Genomic DNA, 20,215 nt, shown 5'->3' with positions numbered 1-20,215 from the left:
ATTTATAATAACTTTGAATAACAACAAGAAGAGTATTAATTCATAATCCCTTTCAATGCCAACAACAAAAGGATTGATTAACAACACCAGGATTAATTTCCAATGCTTTTCAGTAGTAACAACACCTGGATTAATTTTAAATTAATCTTGATTCCTTTAGCACCATTATTAATTCCGATACATTTAGATACCAACAAAAACAACAGTTAATTTACGATATCTTTGAATAACAACACCACCAGAATTAATTTATAATCCTTTCAATCCGAACATCAGGATTGATTTACAATATCTTTCGATACAGCAACAACTGAATTAATTTACGATAAATTTTGTTTACCAACATCATCAAGATTAATCTACGATACCTGTCGATACCCCCAACACAAGTATTCATTTCTAGTAACTTTGGATACTCTCAACATTACCTTTGGAAGCCAACAACACCTGGGTTAACTTATAATGCCTTTATATAGAAACACCAGGATTAAATTGCAACGATTTCAAATAGCAACAAAACCGGCAGGCCCGTACCTAGAGTTTTTTTTATGGTGGGGGGAGGTTGTTTTTCCCAAAGCTGGACCTTTTCTTCTAAAAATGTCATTGGATACATATGTATATACAAGACGAAATGCTTGAAAATGTTATTTTAGTTATATTAAGAAGAAAAATTGGGTATGTGGTCTATGCACTTCTACCCGATTAGATGTTATTAAAAGTACCGACTTTGGTTAACAGAATTTTACTTATAATTTTGAAAGTTTGCACTGAAATTCAAGAATATTCCTTCAGTTTTACTGAAGATTCATTTATTATGTTAACGATAATATGCAAGTTACTTTATTTGTTGTTGTTATATACTTTGATTTAAATAAAAAATTATTTATTACTTTGTAAGTACAGTTCAATGAAAAGGACAGTCACAGAAAATATGGACTTCCAGAAATTTGAGTGGGGGAGTCGTTCACCCCCCGACTCCCCCCCTCAGTACGGGCCTGACCAGGATTAATCTACAATGCCCATCAATAGCAATACAAGGATTAATTTACAATAACTTTCAACAGCAAAAACAACATTGTTAATTTGCAAAGTATTTTGATGCGAACAACAAGTATTAATTCTCGATATCATCATCACTATGATTAATCTACAATACCTTTCGATCCCCAGAGCACCAGAATTAATTTACAATACCTTTCGATATCATCATCACTATGATTAATCTACATTACCTTTCGATCCCCAGAGCACCAGAATTAATTTACAATACCTTTCCGATATAGCAATTCTATGATTAATCTTTACAATTACCTTCGATCCCCGGAGCACCGATAATTTACAATACTTTCGATATCATCATCACTAGATTAATACAATACCTTTCGATCGCTACATTACCTTTCGATCCCCGGAGCACCAGAATTAATTTACAATACCTTTCGATATCATCATCACTATGATTAATCTACATTACCTTTCGATCCCCAGAGCATCACGATTAATTCACAATACCTTTTGATACTAACACCACCAGGATCAATTTACAATATCTTTTTCTTAATGAGTATCTACGAAGTATTTTTCTGCTGATATTGTTGCATAAGATAAATACAAGAAAAAGTTATGGATTATACAACTCAAAAAATATTTTTTGAAGTCTTCGAAATAACTTACTTCTCTTAACTTACACCTTCGGTTGCATCACGCTTGAGGAGAATAACAAAGAAAATAATCATGGTACACAAATAGATAGTAAAAGGAATATTAAATAAGTAAATAGAAAAGGTATTATGTACTACTACTACTACTACTACTACTACTACTACTACTACTACTAACTACTACTACTACTACTAATAATAATAATAATAATAATATCTCGTTTTATTTATCGTATGCTTTAGGCACTGTGCCTACTGGATAATCTGGCACTGAGCCCAAATACTAATTTCCAAATTAAAAAAGGCCTACAGAGACAAAAGACTTGGAACTACTATCAACATTTAGAGGCTTTTTAAAAAATTAGCTCTGTTTGTTGGGAACAAAGTCCACCTGATTTAGTTCAAAACATCTGAAGAAAGCCAAGTTCGTTGGGCCTTTTGACCGGCCTCCGGTTGAAAGGCAAATCTTTTAATGAATAAGTAAGCATATGCTAGTGACGTCCCAAAAGAACATAAAGACGACACGAATATACCACTGACGACCTCCCTACTAATGCCTTGATAACACGACTTTCCAAGACCAAGGAAAAGGTCGACGACCTTAGGTACCCTCATTCGATTCCGGAAACTCTCCAATGTTTTCCAGTAAATAGCGCGAGACGTATCAAAAAGTGCATGGGGGAGGGGGATCATAATGAAGTGCAGTGAAAGAAACGCAGGGAGTCATAAGATACGGAGCTTCTGGGGTGGTATTGAGAGGGTATTATTATTATTATTATTATTATTACAAGCTTGATGGCACACGCTACACTGTGCTGGAACCCAGCGCTGCCCATCAAGTCTCCCCACCAGGGGCGGACAAAACGTTTGCAGGAGGAAGGTGAATGTGCCATGTCTCCCCTACCTTCCCAATTAACTACCAACCCCAGCCCCACCTGGAGGGGAAATCAGGTTTGCAGGGGAGTGTGTCATGTTTCCCCTATCCTCACGATCCCCTGACTACCCCGGCCCCAACCGGGACGGACAAACAAGAAAGATACACTCCGATTTTATTATTATAGATTATTATTAGTCAGAGCGTGAAACCTATTTATATGGAACAAGCCCATAGGGGGCCACTAAATTCAAATTCAAGCTTTAAAATAATATGGTGTTCATTCGAAAGAAGTAACAAGGTATGGACATAAGGTGAGGGTCACTGGAAACTGCACATACCAGGGGATTATAGGGCAGGACTTATAAGGAAGGAGTTGCAATGCAGGGGTTCCACTAGGTTGGGGGTCATCAGGAACGGCCTTCAACTGTGGGGGGGAGGGGTAGTGGTCAAAAAAACTAGTTTGATGGGGGATCAAAAGTAAAGAGGTTCATAAAGTTGAGAAGTGAGGAAGGGAGGTCAAAAGGTGAGGGTCGTAAGAAGCTGCAATGAAAAATGGAAGGGAGTTCAGGGCTCCTGCACTGAGGCATATCATAAAGAAATGCTGTGGTGGGTAGGTAGTGCTGAAGGAGGGGCGGGGGCATTTGGAGCTGCATTCATGTGGGTAGGTCATACTGAGGACTCAATCAAGAGGGGCATTGGGTTGGGCCATAAGGTAGGGTTTATCAGGAGCTGCGTTGCAGGGGGAATTAAGTCATAAGATTACAGTCACCTGAAGCTCCAATGAACATGACTGACGGCTACGTCACAGCTGATAAATTCCCGCTTGACGTTCAGCGCGCCAAGTAATGAATTCACGTCGGTCAGTTTTGTGCAAAGCTGTTTTCAAGGATAATTGAACCTTGAATAATGTCTAGAGTTATTTTTACAAGACATACAAGTCTTCACGATATTTGCAATAACATTTTGCTCGCCGAGTTCATTATTATCAGGTGAGGAATCGATGCCTGGTTGTCAAGAATGGTTTTTGTTAAGTATCATCCGTTTTCTTTATGATGTTTGTCGAGAATTCCCTCTTGATTCATAACATGTCAGCTGATAAATTAACGTCGGTCTTTCATGGACAAGTAATTCAACATTTTACTCATTATCAGACGACGTCTGAAATTGCAATTTGAAAGTTTCTTTCAGATACCACATTTATAGGAAGAGGTCATGAACAAAATGAAAATTGATGCCACTTTCCAAAAGACTAATTATTATTGACGTGTTGTTGAAGAAAGATTTTAAATAAAAATTTGTTTGCTTATTGCGTAATAAGCGTTAAGCTTAAGGATCTTTTTTTTTTCTTCACTGTGTCATGTTTCACAAGACCTTTGCAATCATGGGCTTTCTACTTTGTACTTCTTACCATCTACGCTACTCTGTGGCTTTTGTCTCCCTTCCAGTCTCTCTACTAATCCATCTATCTATTATTCACTCCGTCTCCCTCTCGTTCTCATTCCCTCGACTTCTCCTGCCAGAATGTCTCTGGAACTTCCTTCTTAGCATAGGCACCAATCTCTAAATGGTTTCAGAATTTCCTCTCTCTCTCTCTCTCTCTCTCTCTCTCTCTCTCTCTCTCTCTCTCTCTCTCTCTCTCTCTCCGTCCATTTTCTTATGAAATTCTCTCAACTGATATTTGCTGAGTTCACGGCACAACCAAAACCCTCTTCCAATTTTACATTTCTGCTGCTTCCAGTCTTGTTTCCATTATCTGACTCATCGTCCACGTTTCACATCTAAACACCACAACGAAAGAAAGATGTGTTGTCACCATAGCTAACATGCTAATAATTAAACTTCTGCAAATAAACCCATGTAAACTCTAACACAGATGATTTCCTATTCGCCATTTTCACTTTGGAATACAGGTGTCGGGAATACTTCGGAGAAATGGAAATCTTTAATAAATTGTAAACTAGACATATTAATACTGGTGATCGATGCAAGGTACCCTCTTTGATGGCCAGTTCCGAGAACAGTTTCGCCTAAGCCTGAGGAAAAAAAATTGCCTTGTTCCATACCGATCGACCAAAGGAATTGATTTTCACCCACTGACATCTCTGGTGACTAATCGTAGTCATGTTACTTTTAGGAGTCACTTACGAAACAGGGTTTATACAACATTAGGTCCTCTTCGTCCGAAAGGAATTCTGAATTTATTTTATATATAAATACGAGGAAATTTTCCGTGCTCCCGTGCGTTATCACTTGAAGGATGCAACTTCAGTGCTTAAGGTAAAAGTAATGGGCTTTATAACGGTGCCTGCCCATTCACATGCCCTCGGCCCTGATTCAAACTATTTATTATAGGGGCTTCAACGTTTATTGCAAATCTTTAATCGTTATACGAGTTCGACAAAATCAGGCCTCGATTCTTATTATTTGAAAATAATCTTCTAACACTGACGGGGAGCAATTAAAGAGAGCTAATCTGAAAACCTCTGAGGAGAAAACAAATCGTGAGAATTCTTCCCAGAGAATAATGTTGATCAAGGAAATTTTCAGAAGATGAAAATGTTGATCGAAGAAATTCTCAAAAAAGAATAATGCTGATCAAGGAAACTCAAAATAGAATGATGTTGATCAAGGAAATTTTCAAAATAGAATTATCTTGATCAAGGAAATTCTCAAGAGATTAATGTTGATCAAAGAAGTTCTCAAAAGAGAATAATGCTGATCAAGGAAATTCTAGAGAGAGATTAATGTTGATCAAAGAAGTTCTCAAAAAAGAATAATGTTGATCAAGGAAATTCTCGAACAGTGGTAACATGATCACGAGGAATCTTTTAGTTGATTCAACTGGCGTCAAACCATAATAGTTCATCGACGATGTGAAGAATCTCAAGAATAACATGTACATGTGAAGAGCTAGGGAGGGCGAAGCTTAAAGTGGGTTCTGAAAAGACCGGGGTAGACCCAGCTGTTATTGAAGGAGTATCCTAACTTTAGATGTTCCATTTTTAGGAATAATACGGTATCTAAAACTCTCACCATAACGTGATATTTTCATTAAAAGAAAAGTAGAAAAATGGTGATAAGAATACTTAATAAAGCTTACTCAACATAAATAACTTGTTTTACTGAGTTGCCACATTTTCTGAGTCCCTAAATAAGAGTGACCACAAAGCTGAACAGATTCAACACTGATACTTAAGGCTAGACAAAGGAAAATAAAATAAACTTAAATCGACTCGCATATATGTGATAGAGCACGAAAATACGTTTATAGCTAAAACTGTAAAACGTAAGTATATCTTAGTTTTACCAGACCACTGAGCTGATTAACAGCTCTCCTAGGGTGGCCCTGGAAGAAGGATTAGATATATTTTACGTGACTAGGAATCAACTGATTACCTAGCAACGGGACCTACAGCTTATTGTGGAATCCGAACCACATTATATCGAGAAAGGCATTTCTATCACCAGAAATAAATTTCTTTGGTTCCGCGTTGACCGGGCCGAGAATCGAACTCGGACCACCGAATTAGCAGCCGAGAGCGAAGTCCACTCGGCCAACGTGGGACTGCTAAAACTGTAAATAAAAGTAAAAATGTATTTCATTTCAGGTAAAGAAATCAGAATAATCTCTCACATTAACCCCTTTTCCTGCCAAGGGACTGGCTTAAAAAAAAAAAAAAAAAAAAAAAAACGTCAATGCAACGTTCATTCTTAAACCTCTTAATCCAGAATGAGCACCAACGCAAAAAATTGATTAAAATAAAGAAAAAACTTAAAACAATAAATAAAAGCCGATGAGAACGGACGATTCAAATAACTAAAAATGTATATATATATATATATATATATATATATATATATATATATATATATACATATATATATATTTACAAAAAATAAAGAAAAAATTCATTAAACACATGGATAAAATAAATATTGCAAAAGAAAATAAATCCGCTAAAAATATTTCTAAGAAGCTAAATTGAACTGCTTTGATCCAACCACCCCTTCTCTAACCTCAAACCGAACGGCCCCCCACAACCCTTACCCAGTTTAAAGACATATCCCAAGGGTCCACTTATCGGCCCCAAACCTCATTCATTTTCACGCTTACTTCTTTTACCCTTGCTTACTCGTTTCCTCGAACGATTAATCACTAACCGCAAGTTATTATTGTTTCTCTCTCTCTCTCTCTCTCTCTCTCTCTCTCTCTCTGTGTTCAAAACCTTCCAGCTTACTGATGAGATCATGTCGGAAAAATAGCGGAAATCAGTACGTTATAAGGAAGCAATATTAGTTCAAATACTGTTTCTTAACAAGCAATAATTAGTATAAAATAATTCCTTTCCAAATTCTTTGAGTTTATTAAAAACATATCATTCCTATTCAGTTTCTCTGTGTTAATTATTAAAAAGATGTTATATCTCCCCAAATCCTAAGTTTACTAACAAATGATTTATGCTCAGCTACTCTATTTTTTGAAAAAAAACTTTCGGTATAATTCCGGAGTTTGTTAAACAATTACTGATAAAATCATCTGAGTTTATCAAATTGTATTAATTTCTATCCAAATCCTCTGACTTTATAAAAAAATTATTTCTGTTCAAATCTCGAGTTCGGCATAAAGTAGTAACTTCGATTCAAATCTGCCAACTTATTAAAAACAAGCAATATCTGTTCAATTCTCAGATTTGATCAAAACTATTAAACAAAGTATTTTCTGTTGAAATGCTATGATTTTACTTAAAAGACTGAATGGGAAAATTAAGAATGGAAGCAGATATACGTAAAAATAACGCTATGCTTACAAATCAATTTGAAGAAGGAATATTTATTTATGTTGATCATCCAAATATACCTCAGTAAACCTGAGACTGTGTATACGCGTACAAATGAATCCCCGGAAGAAATACAATCTGGGTTTATTTATAATTGTAAAAATGATTTTCGGAAGATCTCGGAACAATAAAAATCGACAGAAGTTTACACGAGAACGCGCCAGTATTAGCACATTAGTTCAGTAATAAGTATAAAAGCCACTTGATACGAACCGGAATGAGTTAAGGTCATATCACAACTAACAATAAAAACCTGTGATGGAAAGCTTCGCATTATCATACTCAAAGATGAAAAACTAGAAAGGCATCATTACTTAACGAAGAATAATGATAAAGGTAAACTTGGAGACGGCCACAATATTGGGAGCATTGAAGAAAAAGTTAAGAAGTAACGCAAAAAGAGGTTGGTTTGAATGTCTCGGAAATATCTTGCTAAAAATGTTAATCCATACTAAAGTTTTTGTTCACGTAAATTTCTTTTCTGCGAAAAGTATTTATTGTACATATTGTACACTATAAATTTTCATCAACTGCCGCTTTCAGTTGTCGTGACTAAAGCAATTCCATACGTGAGAGAAATTACAATACATAAGTAAACACAAAGACCCGAGGCATAAACAAACCGCAATAGTCTTCATCATCGTATTAGTATCTTTGATGAACGAAGGTCAGTGACTTGGGCAACTTCATAGTCTTTTCTAATCAGGCCCACAAGAAAAATAGCGATACACGAACTGCTCCCGCATGGAACAAAGATTATGAGTAAGAAGAAACAGCAGCGAGGACAGACCTCTGAAGCTTGTGTTCTTCACCGAAACGTAAATAAAATTCACCCAACGCATTTAGCAGTAGTTTATTTTAAAGACAAAAAAATTGCTAGATATTGTAAAGCAATGGGATGAAATCAAAACCTTCTACCCTCAAAATAACACGTTAACGATACAGTAAACATTTGTACTGCAGAAAATTCACGTAAGCGATGACGTCCAGTTTCTCACTGTTCATTTCTTTCATTTCTTAAGTTACATAACGGTCTTACAATAAAAAAAATTGCTACTATATAAAATATTGTCTCAAAGTTTAGCCGTCATTACGATACCGATATACTGAGCAGTGGTATTTAAAAAAAACAACTGCTTAATTTAGTCTAGTAAATACTACAATGATTTTCCTCAATTCTCTTTGGTTACGCTTTACTTGGAAAGCCTTAAATCCACAGGGTGTTTGAAGACGCTCTCTTTACCCTGGAAGAATAAGAGAAATGGGATGGGCTGGTTCATTGATTTCCCCACCGTATCTGAGATTTCCCCAGGTAAGTACATCCACGAAAATGTGAGAAAATAAACTCATTCAAGTATACGCTACAAATTTTCTTATACGTGGAGTTAAGTTTACACGACAGTACATACGTCAGTACTCGGATAGTTGTAAAGCCCAATAACTCACAATAAGTCGATCAAAGCAGACTCACCTTCTCGTTGTAGATCTCCAAGTAGGACGCAGTCAGCGTGAACTCCTGATCGTCCCTCGTCTCCAGTTGGTTGAACAGGTACACGAAGGACCGGAAGATGAGGCCGTGATCCTCCGAAAACAGGTCGGGGCCCGTGTCGAACTGGAGGGCGAGTGACAAAAGTTACTTTCCATGTTTTCTCGAATGAGATACATGATATTTCCTTATGTCATCAGCGAAACAATAATCAGAAAGGTTTTGGGACATTTATGGAAATACACTCGAAATTCTAACTTAGTGCTTTAGTTAGAAAGACAGTCCACATTAGTTGTCAAAATTTGAAGACGCCCAAACTCTTGTATGTATGTATGTATAATATATATATACCATATATTATTTATATATATTATTACACGGATTATGTTTATTCCTTAAAGGTCAATAGAGACCATTAAAAGGTCCAACTAACTACAGTCATATTCATTACCAAATTTATCTATGAAGCAAAACAACAGGAGAGTAAAAATTCATAGATCAACTTTTTAAAAACAGCCTCTGGCACTTATAAATGACTAGTTACGTCATTTTACACTTAACTGTAACAGAGGTCTAACTATACACACATAGGCATACTTTATAGATAATTCTGATATTTTAAACAGAAAAGAAACACACAGCATTTAATTAATCGAACATATTCTTTATGATATTAACAAAATAAGACAGTCCTTCAGAGAACTGGCTTTTCCAAAGCACTGTCACACGAGCAACCTTTCTTGGTATGTTCAAATGTCTTACGACCAATAAGTCACCACTGGAAGCCATACTGACCAAATCTTTTGGCACTGTAAGTAAGAAAGCAAGCATTTTCCTCCTTCAAGAAGGAACTTATGGAAATTTACCAGAGTGAATACATTATTATTCCTCCTCGTTATCATGTTTGTCAAATCGGTCATTGTTTTAAAAGGATCACCGCAAATTTCCCGTAGAGTTTGTCATAAAATTCTGTAATATGCATGACATAAGTATAGCTCAATTTTGAACATAATTGTTGAGAAAATCTTCAGTCGTAACGCACCTTAAAAAATGTAGCTTAAATAACACAAACTAACTGTGTTATTCACGATTTGGCTTAACTTACATTATTGTTAGGTAAAGAATATATTAACCATTATTATTTCTTTTACATTTCCACTTAAATGCGCCAGTACTGGCTGCAAAGTAACGAACAAGCGTACTTGTCCCTGATATTGGCAGCTTGATGTTACTGACATTAGCACTTGGTGTTGCTGATAATGGCAGCTTGGTGGGGCTGATATTGGCAACTGGGTGTTAAAAGATGCTGAAAGATACCAAAAAATGTGCTCGTGTGACACGCCATACAATAAACTGGGGCATCAGTTAAAAAAAAATAAAATTGGGATATAATTCTAAAATGTTCAGGATAACATGAATACTCAACAGCTGGGTGCCATGGCTTCGATGACAATCATAAATGTGAAACATTTGGAAAAACATTGATCATATATACATTTTCTAAATATACACCTTTTTTAATTCTGAAAGACTTAAAACAACGGCAATATTCCCATACTACATAACACACTCCCATTTTTAAAATCTTGTTTATGTTTCTAAATAATTCCCGGCCATAACAAGGGAATTCGGTTAATACAGTTTTATTTGATTTACCTGAAGGTGTTTGTGTGTTTACATGCAGTCGGCTGTGTGCCACGTGTTCATTCACAATAGTGATTTTTTTACCGCCTGTGCAATTAAAAGTTCATTCAATGTTACCTGCACCCTTTGGTACTTTCCTCGCTACAAATCGCAAGGTCACCGAACAGGCCATTTTACCCAGTTGCAACTTAAACCAATTAATATTATTTATTTTGTGCAAATCTGGTTTACACCAGCGTTGACTTTTATATATATATATATATATATATATATATATATATATATATATATATATAATATATATATACATCATACATATATATATATACATACATATATATATTCATATATATGCATATAATATATAAATATATATATATATATATATAATATATATATATATATATATATATATATATATATATATATACACATATACATAGTAAATATATGTACATGTATACACATAATGCATATTGGCATACATATATTTATCTATTTATTTATTTATATATACAGCAGTTTAATTGCATTGCTTAAAAGGATGGAATAGGATCAAAAGAAAAATGAGAAAGATGATAACAAAAGACACAGATGGTTATGAATGGCAAACAAAAGACAGTCAAAGGAACAAAGGGGCGAGCTAAAAAAAATGAATAAGGATAGAGGTATACATATAATAAAGCGGAAAAAGATCACGGATAAATAGAAAACACGAAACAGAGAGACACGAAAACAGATGTGGATAAATGAACAAGGAGACAGGAACTCTGAAACAGACGAACATACATAAAGACAAAGTGAAATGCCAATAATCATCTGAAAAGGAAACTATAAATTCAAGCCACGGGTTTGACACAAACATATAATATGTTAGGGAAATACTGGCTGACGGACAGCACATACAATATCTTACTTATAATGACCAACAGATAAATAAGAGACTGTTTTAGTTATAACTGAAAAAAAAGGTCAAATTTTATGTCTTACACGTTCTTACATCCAGATGTTAAAATTAATTAATTCAAAGTCCATCTAAAAGCATAAAATTGACCTTTGCAATAATCACAGTTTTTCTTTCCATAATCAACCCCTCAACCGTCCCTATACATGCTAATGGTGGCATTGCATGTGTCTGGCAAAAAATGCATATATGCATATTGTTGCATGCACGAAGAACAAGTACGTATATATGTATTTTAGCCTGCCAGTCTACTGGTACGCCCGAATCTTTGCCAAAATGAAAAATTCTTTCATATGAATTCCATGAACTTAACAACAATTCGAATCATGAAATTCATATATAATTACATTCACGAGTAATTATACTATTTGCTAAAACCTGCATAAATCGTACACACGTACTGCAGCCAATGTATTCCATGATCGACCAAAAAATCATTATTAAAATAATTATCACAAATATAGGTACTACTACAATTCCTCCATAATTTACTAAAACTAACAGCCTGATTAGAATTTAAAAATTTGTTTGAATGTTCTTGTTTTACCAGTATCAGCGTTGATGCACTATTTCTAATAACTACTTCTCCACGCGCACCATATTAATCAGAAATATATAAGTTGTACAAAATGTAAGGGATTTTACCTGCGGCTTGGTCTAGCCATATATCACTTCACATGGCTTAAATAACTTCAAACTTCTAAGGATAACTTTTTTTTTTTTTTTTTTTTTACTTTTATAATTTTCATACAGACCCAATGTAAACACTGAAAACATAGCACATAATCTTATCCGTTGGCACAGAGTTACAGAAAGACGTTGCATCCAGGAACAACAACCCGTTACACATACAAAGACATGTTTTATATAGATGGACGCACACATACGAGTCTGGGTATCGAGAGAGAAAGAAATATTTAAGGAAATATCAAATACTATAACTAGGCACAATTTGACAATATAGGTTATACACAAAACAAATATTACCAAAACTGACATGAAATAGGGACAATTCTACTTTTAAATTTCGATAACATAGAACACTCATATGAGTAAAAACCTACATATACCAAGGCTTACATGAGCAATGTAAAATATCCAGTTTTGGGAACTTCTGGATTCTGATAATAAAAATCCCATATTTGAAATAATAATAATAATAATAATAATAATAATAATAATAATAATAATAATAATAATAATAATAATAATAATAATAATAATAATAATAATAATAATAATAATAATAATAATAATAATAATAATAATAATAATAATAATAATAATGTTTCAAAAGGTCCACAATAATATAAACGTTAAAATTTCGTGTAAAACGTAATAAAAAACTTTACAATAGCTTTCGAACCCTTCTCTGCGTTCATCTTTTGTGAAGGGTTCGAAAGCTATTGTAAAGTTTTTAAAGTTTTACAAGACATTTTAACGTTTATATTATAGTGGTCCTTTTGGAACATTTTATAAACTCTCGTGATAGAGAGTTTTTCCCAAACAAATAATAATAATAACAAAGTCACTACATAAACTGCATTCTAAACTTCTTGACAGACAATAATCAAATAGCTAAACATAGAAGTACACATATATGACCCAATGACATGTCTGGAAGGAATACGAACAGGAATTCTAAGTAGGTAAGAATTTATTTACGAGAAAACAATAAAGAGAATGTGGAAATGGGCCGTAAGAAAACAAATTTGACCTATGGAGCGACTCAGGGTTCCAGGAAGTAAATAAAAAAAGATGACAGAGGAAGGGAAGAATGAGATGATGTCATGTTTAATGGGATTAATGCATATCTCATGGTTGTTGTAGTAACTCCTAAAGATATGATGAAGACAGCTCAGTATTTGTAGAACTGAAAGCAGTGGCTACTGATAGGGGAACGAATGAGACGCTACATAATGGAAATAAAAAACAATTACTCAAAATAACTTCTAACTTCAGACTAGAGACAATCTCGAGTGAACAAGAAAAATACTCTTAAAAAGTGAGTGGATGGAATTGTCATCGCTTTCTACAAATGAAACGAGGAGCGAAATGGAAAAGTTATAACTAGAAAATTACATGAAAGGGTTCAGATTAAGGAAGGCAAGAAAGATTACTGATGGGTTGAAAGGGCAAATCCAGTGTGGGCGAGAAAAAGTCGAAATAATTGCATGAGCAATTTCCAAATAAAACTGGGAAAGGCTCTTCATTGGGGCCCATACTAAAGCTGCTGTAGAACTGATGTTGGAAGGTAATGGCGTACATGGAAATCTGATAAAAAAAATTTAATTAAAATGTTTATGGTTGACATGAAGTTAGTAAAATAAAATGCATACGAGTAAATGACTACTTTATTGTAAAGCAGTCCAGAAGCAAAGGAATAATCATTTTTGGTATTGATTAAGTGATCCCAAAAGGTGGGGTGGAGGAGAATGGACATGTGCTGGTGTATGTGATAAAAAAAATGAATGGATGGTGAAAAGAATGACGCTTTTTAAAATCCACAGTGTTGCCCAGCTGAAGCGAAGTGAAACTGGTGACAAAGTATGAAACTATTAGAAACAATAAAAGTGTGGTAAGCTATCGCACTGAGAGTGTCAATACTGAAAGCGCCGAGCTCACAGAGGTCCTCAGATGCAAATGTGACAACTGGAGACAAGAAAACAGGATCACAGTAGAAGTATTAAATAAAGAAATCTTATGTGGAAGAGAAAGAGAGACTGTCTGAAATGAGCGCAGGAGTGTTAACGACGAAGGTCAAAGAATTAAAGGTGGAATCACACGTGAATAAGGAAGGTCACTCGTTGAGTAAGAAGGATCACACATTCAATATGAAAATCACACATTGAGTAAGGAAGGTCGAGAGGGTGAGATACGTGAAAATGGATAAATATATATAAAAAAAAGTACAGCACACGTGAAAAAATGAATCATGGCGGGTAATAAGAAAAATTTCAAAAAATTCCTCAAAATAAGAAAGACAGTGAATTGAAAGAAAACACTTTTGGAGCTGAACCAAAGAAACTGAAATATAAAACTCGCCAAAGGAAAAGGGACCCTCTGACAGTAATGAACAGCGACATAGGAGGTAGAATGAAAAGATAAGAAACTCAGCATAACGGAAGAAAACGTCCGAAATTGTAAGGACCCCTGAGTAGTTTGCTTAAATACCAAATATGGTGAATTTATTGGAGAAAGGGGATTGGGTTTTTGGCCCAGCTTGCTTACAGAGGAAGCGACTGGGACGGTCTAAATTCTTTAAAAGAATAATACGGAAGGAAAGCAACGTGTCATTGTACAACACACTTTGAGTAAGACCTTGAAAATATAAAACCGCTCAGAAATAGACGCCCGGAGTGTAATAATCTTAAGTTTTTTTTTTTACCATAAAGCTAATAACAATATGTAACTTTTTCGGGATTACTGAGTGAAGGGGGAAGATCCAAGGAAGACACTGAGGCGAAGTCGAAGCCTTGGAGGAACTAGTTATTTCCATAAGACTTAAGATATAAAATACGGATGAAAAATTACAGAGACATTGTTTTACCACCGTAAAACAAATGTGGGAAAAAATTGAAAGAACATAAGTGGTAAAATTTTCATGGAGGTATGAAAAATAATTGATTATCCCTGCAGAGAAGAGAAAGTGGAGATTTCACTACCTAGAACTGAAGGGACGATGTTAATAAAAATGAACATAAACCAATGAACTGTTGCCTTACGGTTCATTACAATTCAAAATAAACACACGGAAAAAAAATCTCTTTTCGAGTAATGAGTCTTTGGACTGGGATGACAGTGGGATGTGCAATTAGGTAACATTTTACATTTGTTCTCAAATGACCCTAACGAAGGTAATGAGGTGAGGCTAGGTTGCAAATGACAGTATGCTCTGGATAGTTTCAAAAAAGAATCCCTGTAAATAATAAATGATTTTGGAAGGGAAAATGCAACATTTACTACAAGACAAAAGATACTGGAATACGCGACAAGAAAAGAATAGGAACAAAAGAACCCAAACGAGTGTTATTATCTAAAAATCTAATGAGAAAGTGAAGAAAATAACGTCGAGAAAATCTAAAGATACTTAAGTGAAACAGATGACTCCAAAAGACCTTACTGTGGACTGAACGCAGACAAGAGGTTATATATGTGTCTTATGTTTATATAATTATTCATATACATATAAGTGCCTCAGCCTAAGATTCAATTACCTTAAACTCTATTTTTCTTTTAATAATGGAAATACATCGTCCACATAAAATTAAAGAAACACTTCAAGCAGCTGAAATAAGACCAATTATAATGCTACTTCAAAAGAAAAAGCCACAAGAAACGACCTAAGAGATGAAAAAAGGTAATCTCTCACCATTTACAGGACAATTAGGTTTATCCCCCTATTTAAAAAAGGAGTTAGAATGTGTACCTACGTGCACATTCTACTAGGTAAGAGTAAAAAGGTTTTAAAAAATCATGCCTTAAGCATAAAAATAATCAAATTTAAAAAAAATAGCATTTTTATTTTAAGCTTGGATGGAGGCCACACCCAAGAGCACGGCTAAGTTGCCGGACATATCCATCCAGATAATTTCAAAATAAAAAAGGGGTGTCATTAAGGTGTCTTGCCTCTGTCCTCGCTTGGAATAAACATGCTATGAACTGGTAATCATAACTATAATAATAGTAGTAGTAATCCCAAAATGCAGTATATGCTAAATTTAGCATCTAGGAACTAGTTGACTAATTAATGACTATCTAAGAAATAGAGGAATATAAATATTAAATGTACTAAAGATGGCAGGGGGTAGGCGAATATTTGCTAGCTAAGAGTTGCCGAGGTCATTTAGAATTGGAATTTAAAAGGGTCACAAGACAATCTGCTCCAGAAGCACGAATAGGATGAGACACAAGACAAAAGCCTCATTCACCCCAAGGCTCACGATCGCGCTGATAGGCAACTTCTGGGGGTTCCTTGCAATTACCGAGAAATCTCTAAATACCAGGCGTTGATTATTCTACCTTATCATGTTTCATGAATATCTCATGATTTTTAAAAACAAAGATTTGATGATAAATATGAGTAAGCTGTACTAAACGACAATCATTGCAATGAACGCCACCAGAAAATTGCCTACGCATCTCAGCGCAACAGGGAACGGAGCCATATAAACAGAAGGGTTTCGGAAGATGTCGAACAGACAAGAGAGGGCGGGAAAGCGTTCATCTAAGCAGGTGACTAATATATCCACCGGAGACGACACACTCACCGAAAAGAAATTGGCTACTGGATGGCTCATATTAGCTGTTCTGGATGTTGTGATGGACGGTTTCACATCTTTATAGTACTACACCGTGACCATAAAGAGAAAAAGGGTTTAAGACAAAAATGCGTTATATCAAATAAAATGAAATGTGTAAATGAAGCAAATCAACATATAAATTATTATGAATACTCATGTGACAAAATATGTTTTATAAAAAATAAAGAAAAAATGTTCATGTTCAAAAGTTACTTGTGGTATAAAAAAAAATGCTTATTACTTGTTAAAAATGAACTTGACGTGATTTTAGATATCAAAATAAACTCAAGCCATGATGCCAGGTGGTATTTACATACAGTGAACCTGTCTAATAGGAAACTGTAAATGGGAAAACACATACTTTTGCATTTCACAGTGTCGGAATGGTGAAGGTTAAGGTTGACTTGTAAATCTTGAAAACAGTCTTTTCTGATGATAGTGTTTATATTCATTCGATTTTAGGGTTTAAAAATTCAATCAGTGAACCCCAGCTAATAACATTTTTAAAACACCAATTGAGTAATTCCAATTTATAAATCACTTTCAGAACACCAGTAGTTGACCAACATGATAGAGTTCCAGTTTGCAGAAATACGTTTTAGAACACCAGAACAGTAAGAATAAAAAGTTAAGGTTGTCTTATAAATTACTTGTAAAAGGCCACATATGGAATTCCATCTATCAGAATTTTAGAACGTCAAAGTCATGGGCAGTCACTTGTGTAATTTTGACTTAAGAATTATTTTTTAAAACACTAGTGTTAGTGGCCTTACTTCATACTGTTGACATACAGGAATGGTATTCCCAGCTTATACAATTATTTTCATAAAACCAAAGTGGCAGACATTCAAGGGTGTTTTTCCACCTTACACAAATATTTGAAAACTCGACAGCGTTGGTATTCAGATGCGGAATCCAGACTTACAAAATTATTTCTAGAACACCAACGTAATAAGACGTTCAAGAGTACACAATTCCACTCTATTAAATTATTTTAGAACTCCACTGTTGGTCATTCCGGTGAAATCAGAGCTTGCAAAATTTTTTTTTTTTTACAAAAAAAGTAATAGACATTCATGTGTGTAATTCCAGCTAACAAAATTATTTGTATACCTCCCAAGTATTTGAGTGTGAAATTCTAACTTACTTAATCAACTTTTGAACACCATAGTGATCAACGCTACGGCGTGCAACTCCAGTTCACACAATGACTCTTACGACTTCAGTGTTGGTATTCAGGTATGCAATTCCAAGTTCCAAAATTACAGGAAATTTTTAGAACCCCGACGTAGTGTGTATTCAGGTGTGCTAGACAGGGAGTTTGATTGGACAGGTGTAATTTACGGTAACCACCAATTGTGTTAAGAATTTCTGCTGGAATCCAAACACAATTAGTTTTGGATAAAACGGTGTGAAATTAGGAAGAATGTCTGATGAACGTTTTGTGCAACGAAATCTGTTAACGTCAACAGAACGAATGAGATGTCAGGTCTAAGACTGAGTGCTTGCAAAAAAAAAAAAAAAAAAAAAAATATATAAAAGTATATATACCATATATATATATATATATATATATATATATATATATGTGTGTGTGTGTGTGTGTGTGTGTGTATGTGTGTGTGTGTGTGTGTATGTATATTTAAAAGATTACAAATACCTCACATCTGTTAATAATTATTATCCATTCTAAATATTCTTCCATTTCCTTCAATAATGACCGGAAGATTCTGCGTTTTTCTCAACTTCAAGTATGACCGACAAATACCAATAAACGCCCATTTCACAGCTGTCTCTCTCGACTTGCGAAACAACGAGGTGATTCACCTCGAGAACATGAAAGGTATCTTCGTTTGCAGAGTTCAATTTTCCTTCTTCTCTCCCGCAATTCTTCGTCGCATGACAACTGCACCTCAAGAACAACATAAAGCAAAAGGCTTTCTTCATTGATATCAATCACGCCATCGCTGCTAACATACGGAACGCCAGTTACCAGCAATGCCTGCAGCAGCATCGGAGCAATACGATAAAATAGCACTGCAACAGGGGGGGAGGGGAGGGGGCGCTAATTCAACTCACGCGTGGCATTGCGGCCTTCGGAGATTCTTAGCCCTGAGGAGAAATTCCCGACCTTGGGCATCAAAAGGGACAAAAGCGGATTCCACATATTCTAAAGGCTACTCGATATGCGCTCGAACACACGCGAACTTCTCTTCTTTCTCTAACGTCAATTTCTCTTCCTTATGTCTCTCTTGGCTTGAAGCAATTTCACCGAACTCTGATTAAATTCCACAATCCTGGCTGAGCTTCAAAACACGAATCTCTAGGCTGTGGTCGCTTATTACATTTGCACTGCAGAGAGTAAATTAAAGCAATTGTAGACTTGCAACAATCACACACACAGGCTTATCTTGAATAATCTTAGTTTTACGCATAAAGACTGAAATAAATATGAAAAATTTAATATTAAAAAAACAGTACATTTGCGGATGAAATTAATTACGGATTTAACACTGTACACTGCAATAAACAACATCAAATTTCATGCATTACAATTCATGTACGTAGAATTTGGATACGGTTACATGTATCAAATCTCCCAAAGCCAATTTTACATATATATATATTTATCACATTTCTGTAAGACAGATAACACATTTCGTTGAGTTTTTTATATCTTAATTCGCTAACTGTTTGAACTGACGGCACTGGAAATCAGTATTTCCATTAAGGCTAAACCTTTTGTATTCCCACTTCAAATCTTTGAGTTACCACGAAATGAAATGACTCATTTCTGCAAATGTGATCAAATACACATAATATTATTTAACGAGAAAAGATCCTTTATTTATCCTTCACCAACAAACGTTTGTACAACTTGTTATATTTGTTTTATTGTGATGTAAGAAAACCAATTAGCAAACGTACCAAGTCACTGGAGTCAATATGAAACAATATATAATCAATTAATTAACCGGCCAATTAATATGATTGCCGTAATCTTATAGTAAACATTCAACAATTTGTTTTTCATTTGCTTCAGCCAGACCCTCCATATCCTTTATTTGCAAACGAAGCAACATAGCATTATGTATCTGCCAATTTCTCATACTTTCGATTTAATATATGAACCCACTCCTAACTATGCCTCCTTACCCGGTAACTACGTTAACGACTATTATTATCCGTTATTTTCAGAGTATAAGCCAGGAAGGTACCTCCCCCAATCAATCATTAGTATACTGTTTATACACTATTTCTGCTATGGAACCGAACGTCATTATCAATAAACAGTTGTCATCGATTGTCACACAGTACCTCTTTCGTAATGTACTCATGCTTCTTTTGTCGAAGGGTGAAAGAACCTTGAGTCTATTGACACATCTAGTTTCACATCATCTAACATCACTCATAGCCTCGCCTCGCATCCGCAGGTTTCATC

General features: G+C 34.9%; 1 protein-coding gene across 10 annotated transcripts in view; it reads right to left on the bottom strand.

Annotated features, from left to right (window-relative positions):
• Positions 1-20,215, bottom strand: part of LOC135215441 (kinesin-like protein KIF3A) — a 169,455-nt gene that overhangs the window by 71,576 nt on the left and 77,664 nt on the right. For 8 of the 10 annotated variants that reach the window (XR_010314686.1, XR_010314685.1, XM_064250102.1 and 5 more), the window contains exons 6-7: positions 16,741-16,818; positions 8,848-8,988 (exon numbers count right to left, since the gene is read on the bottom strand). Coding sequence is in view for 8 of the 10 variants with exons in the window: in XM_064250102.1 (XP_064106172.1) it covers positions 8,848-8,988; positions 16,741-16,818 (219 nt within the window). In the remaining 2 variants the exon portion in view is untranslated. The remainder of the gene's footprint in view (positions 1-8,847; positions 8,989-16,740; positions 16,819-20,215) is intronic. The other 2 variants (XM_064250149.1, XM_064250179.1) reach the window with 1 other exon arrangement.

The sequence above is a fragment of the Macrobrachium nipponense genome, chromosome 19, assembly GCF_015104395.2.
Source record: "Macrobrachium nipponense isolate FS-2020 chromosome 19, ASM1510439v2, whole genome shotgun sequence".
In the NCBI taxonomy this organism is placed as follows: Eukaryota; Metazoa; Arthropoda; class Malacostraca; order Decapoda; family Palaemonidae; genus Macrobrachium; species Macrobrachium nipponense.
Note: the sequence above shows the minus strand (reverse complement) of the source record. Positions and strands in the feature narration are given on the sequence as shown.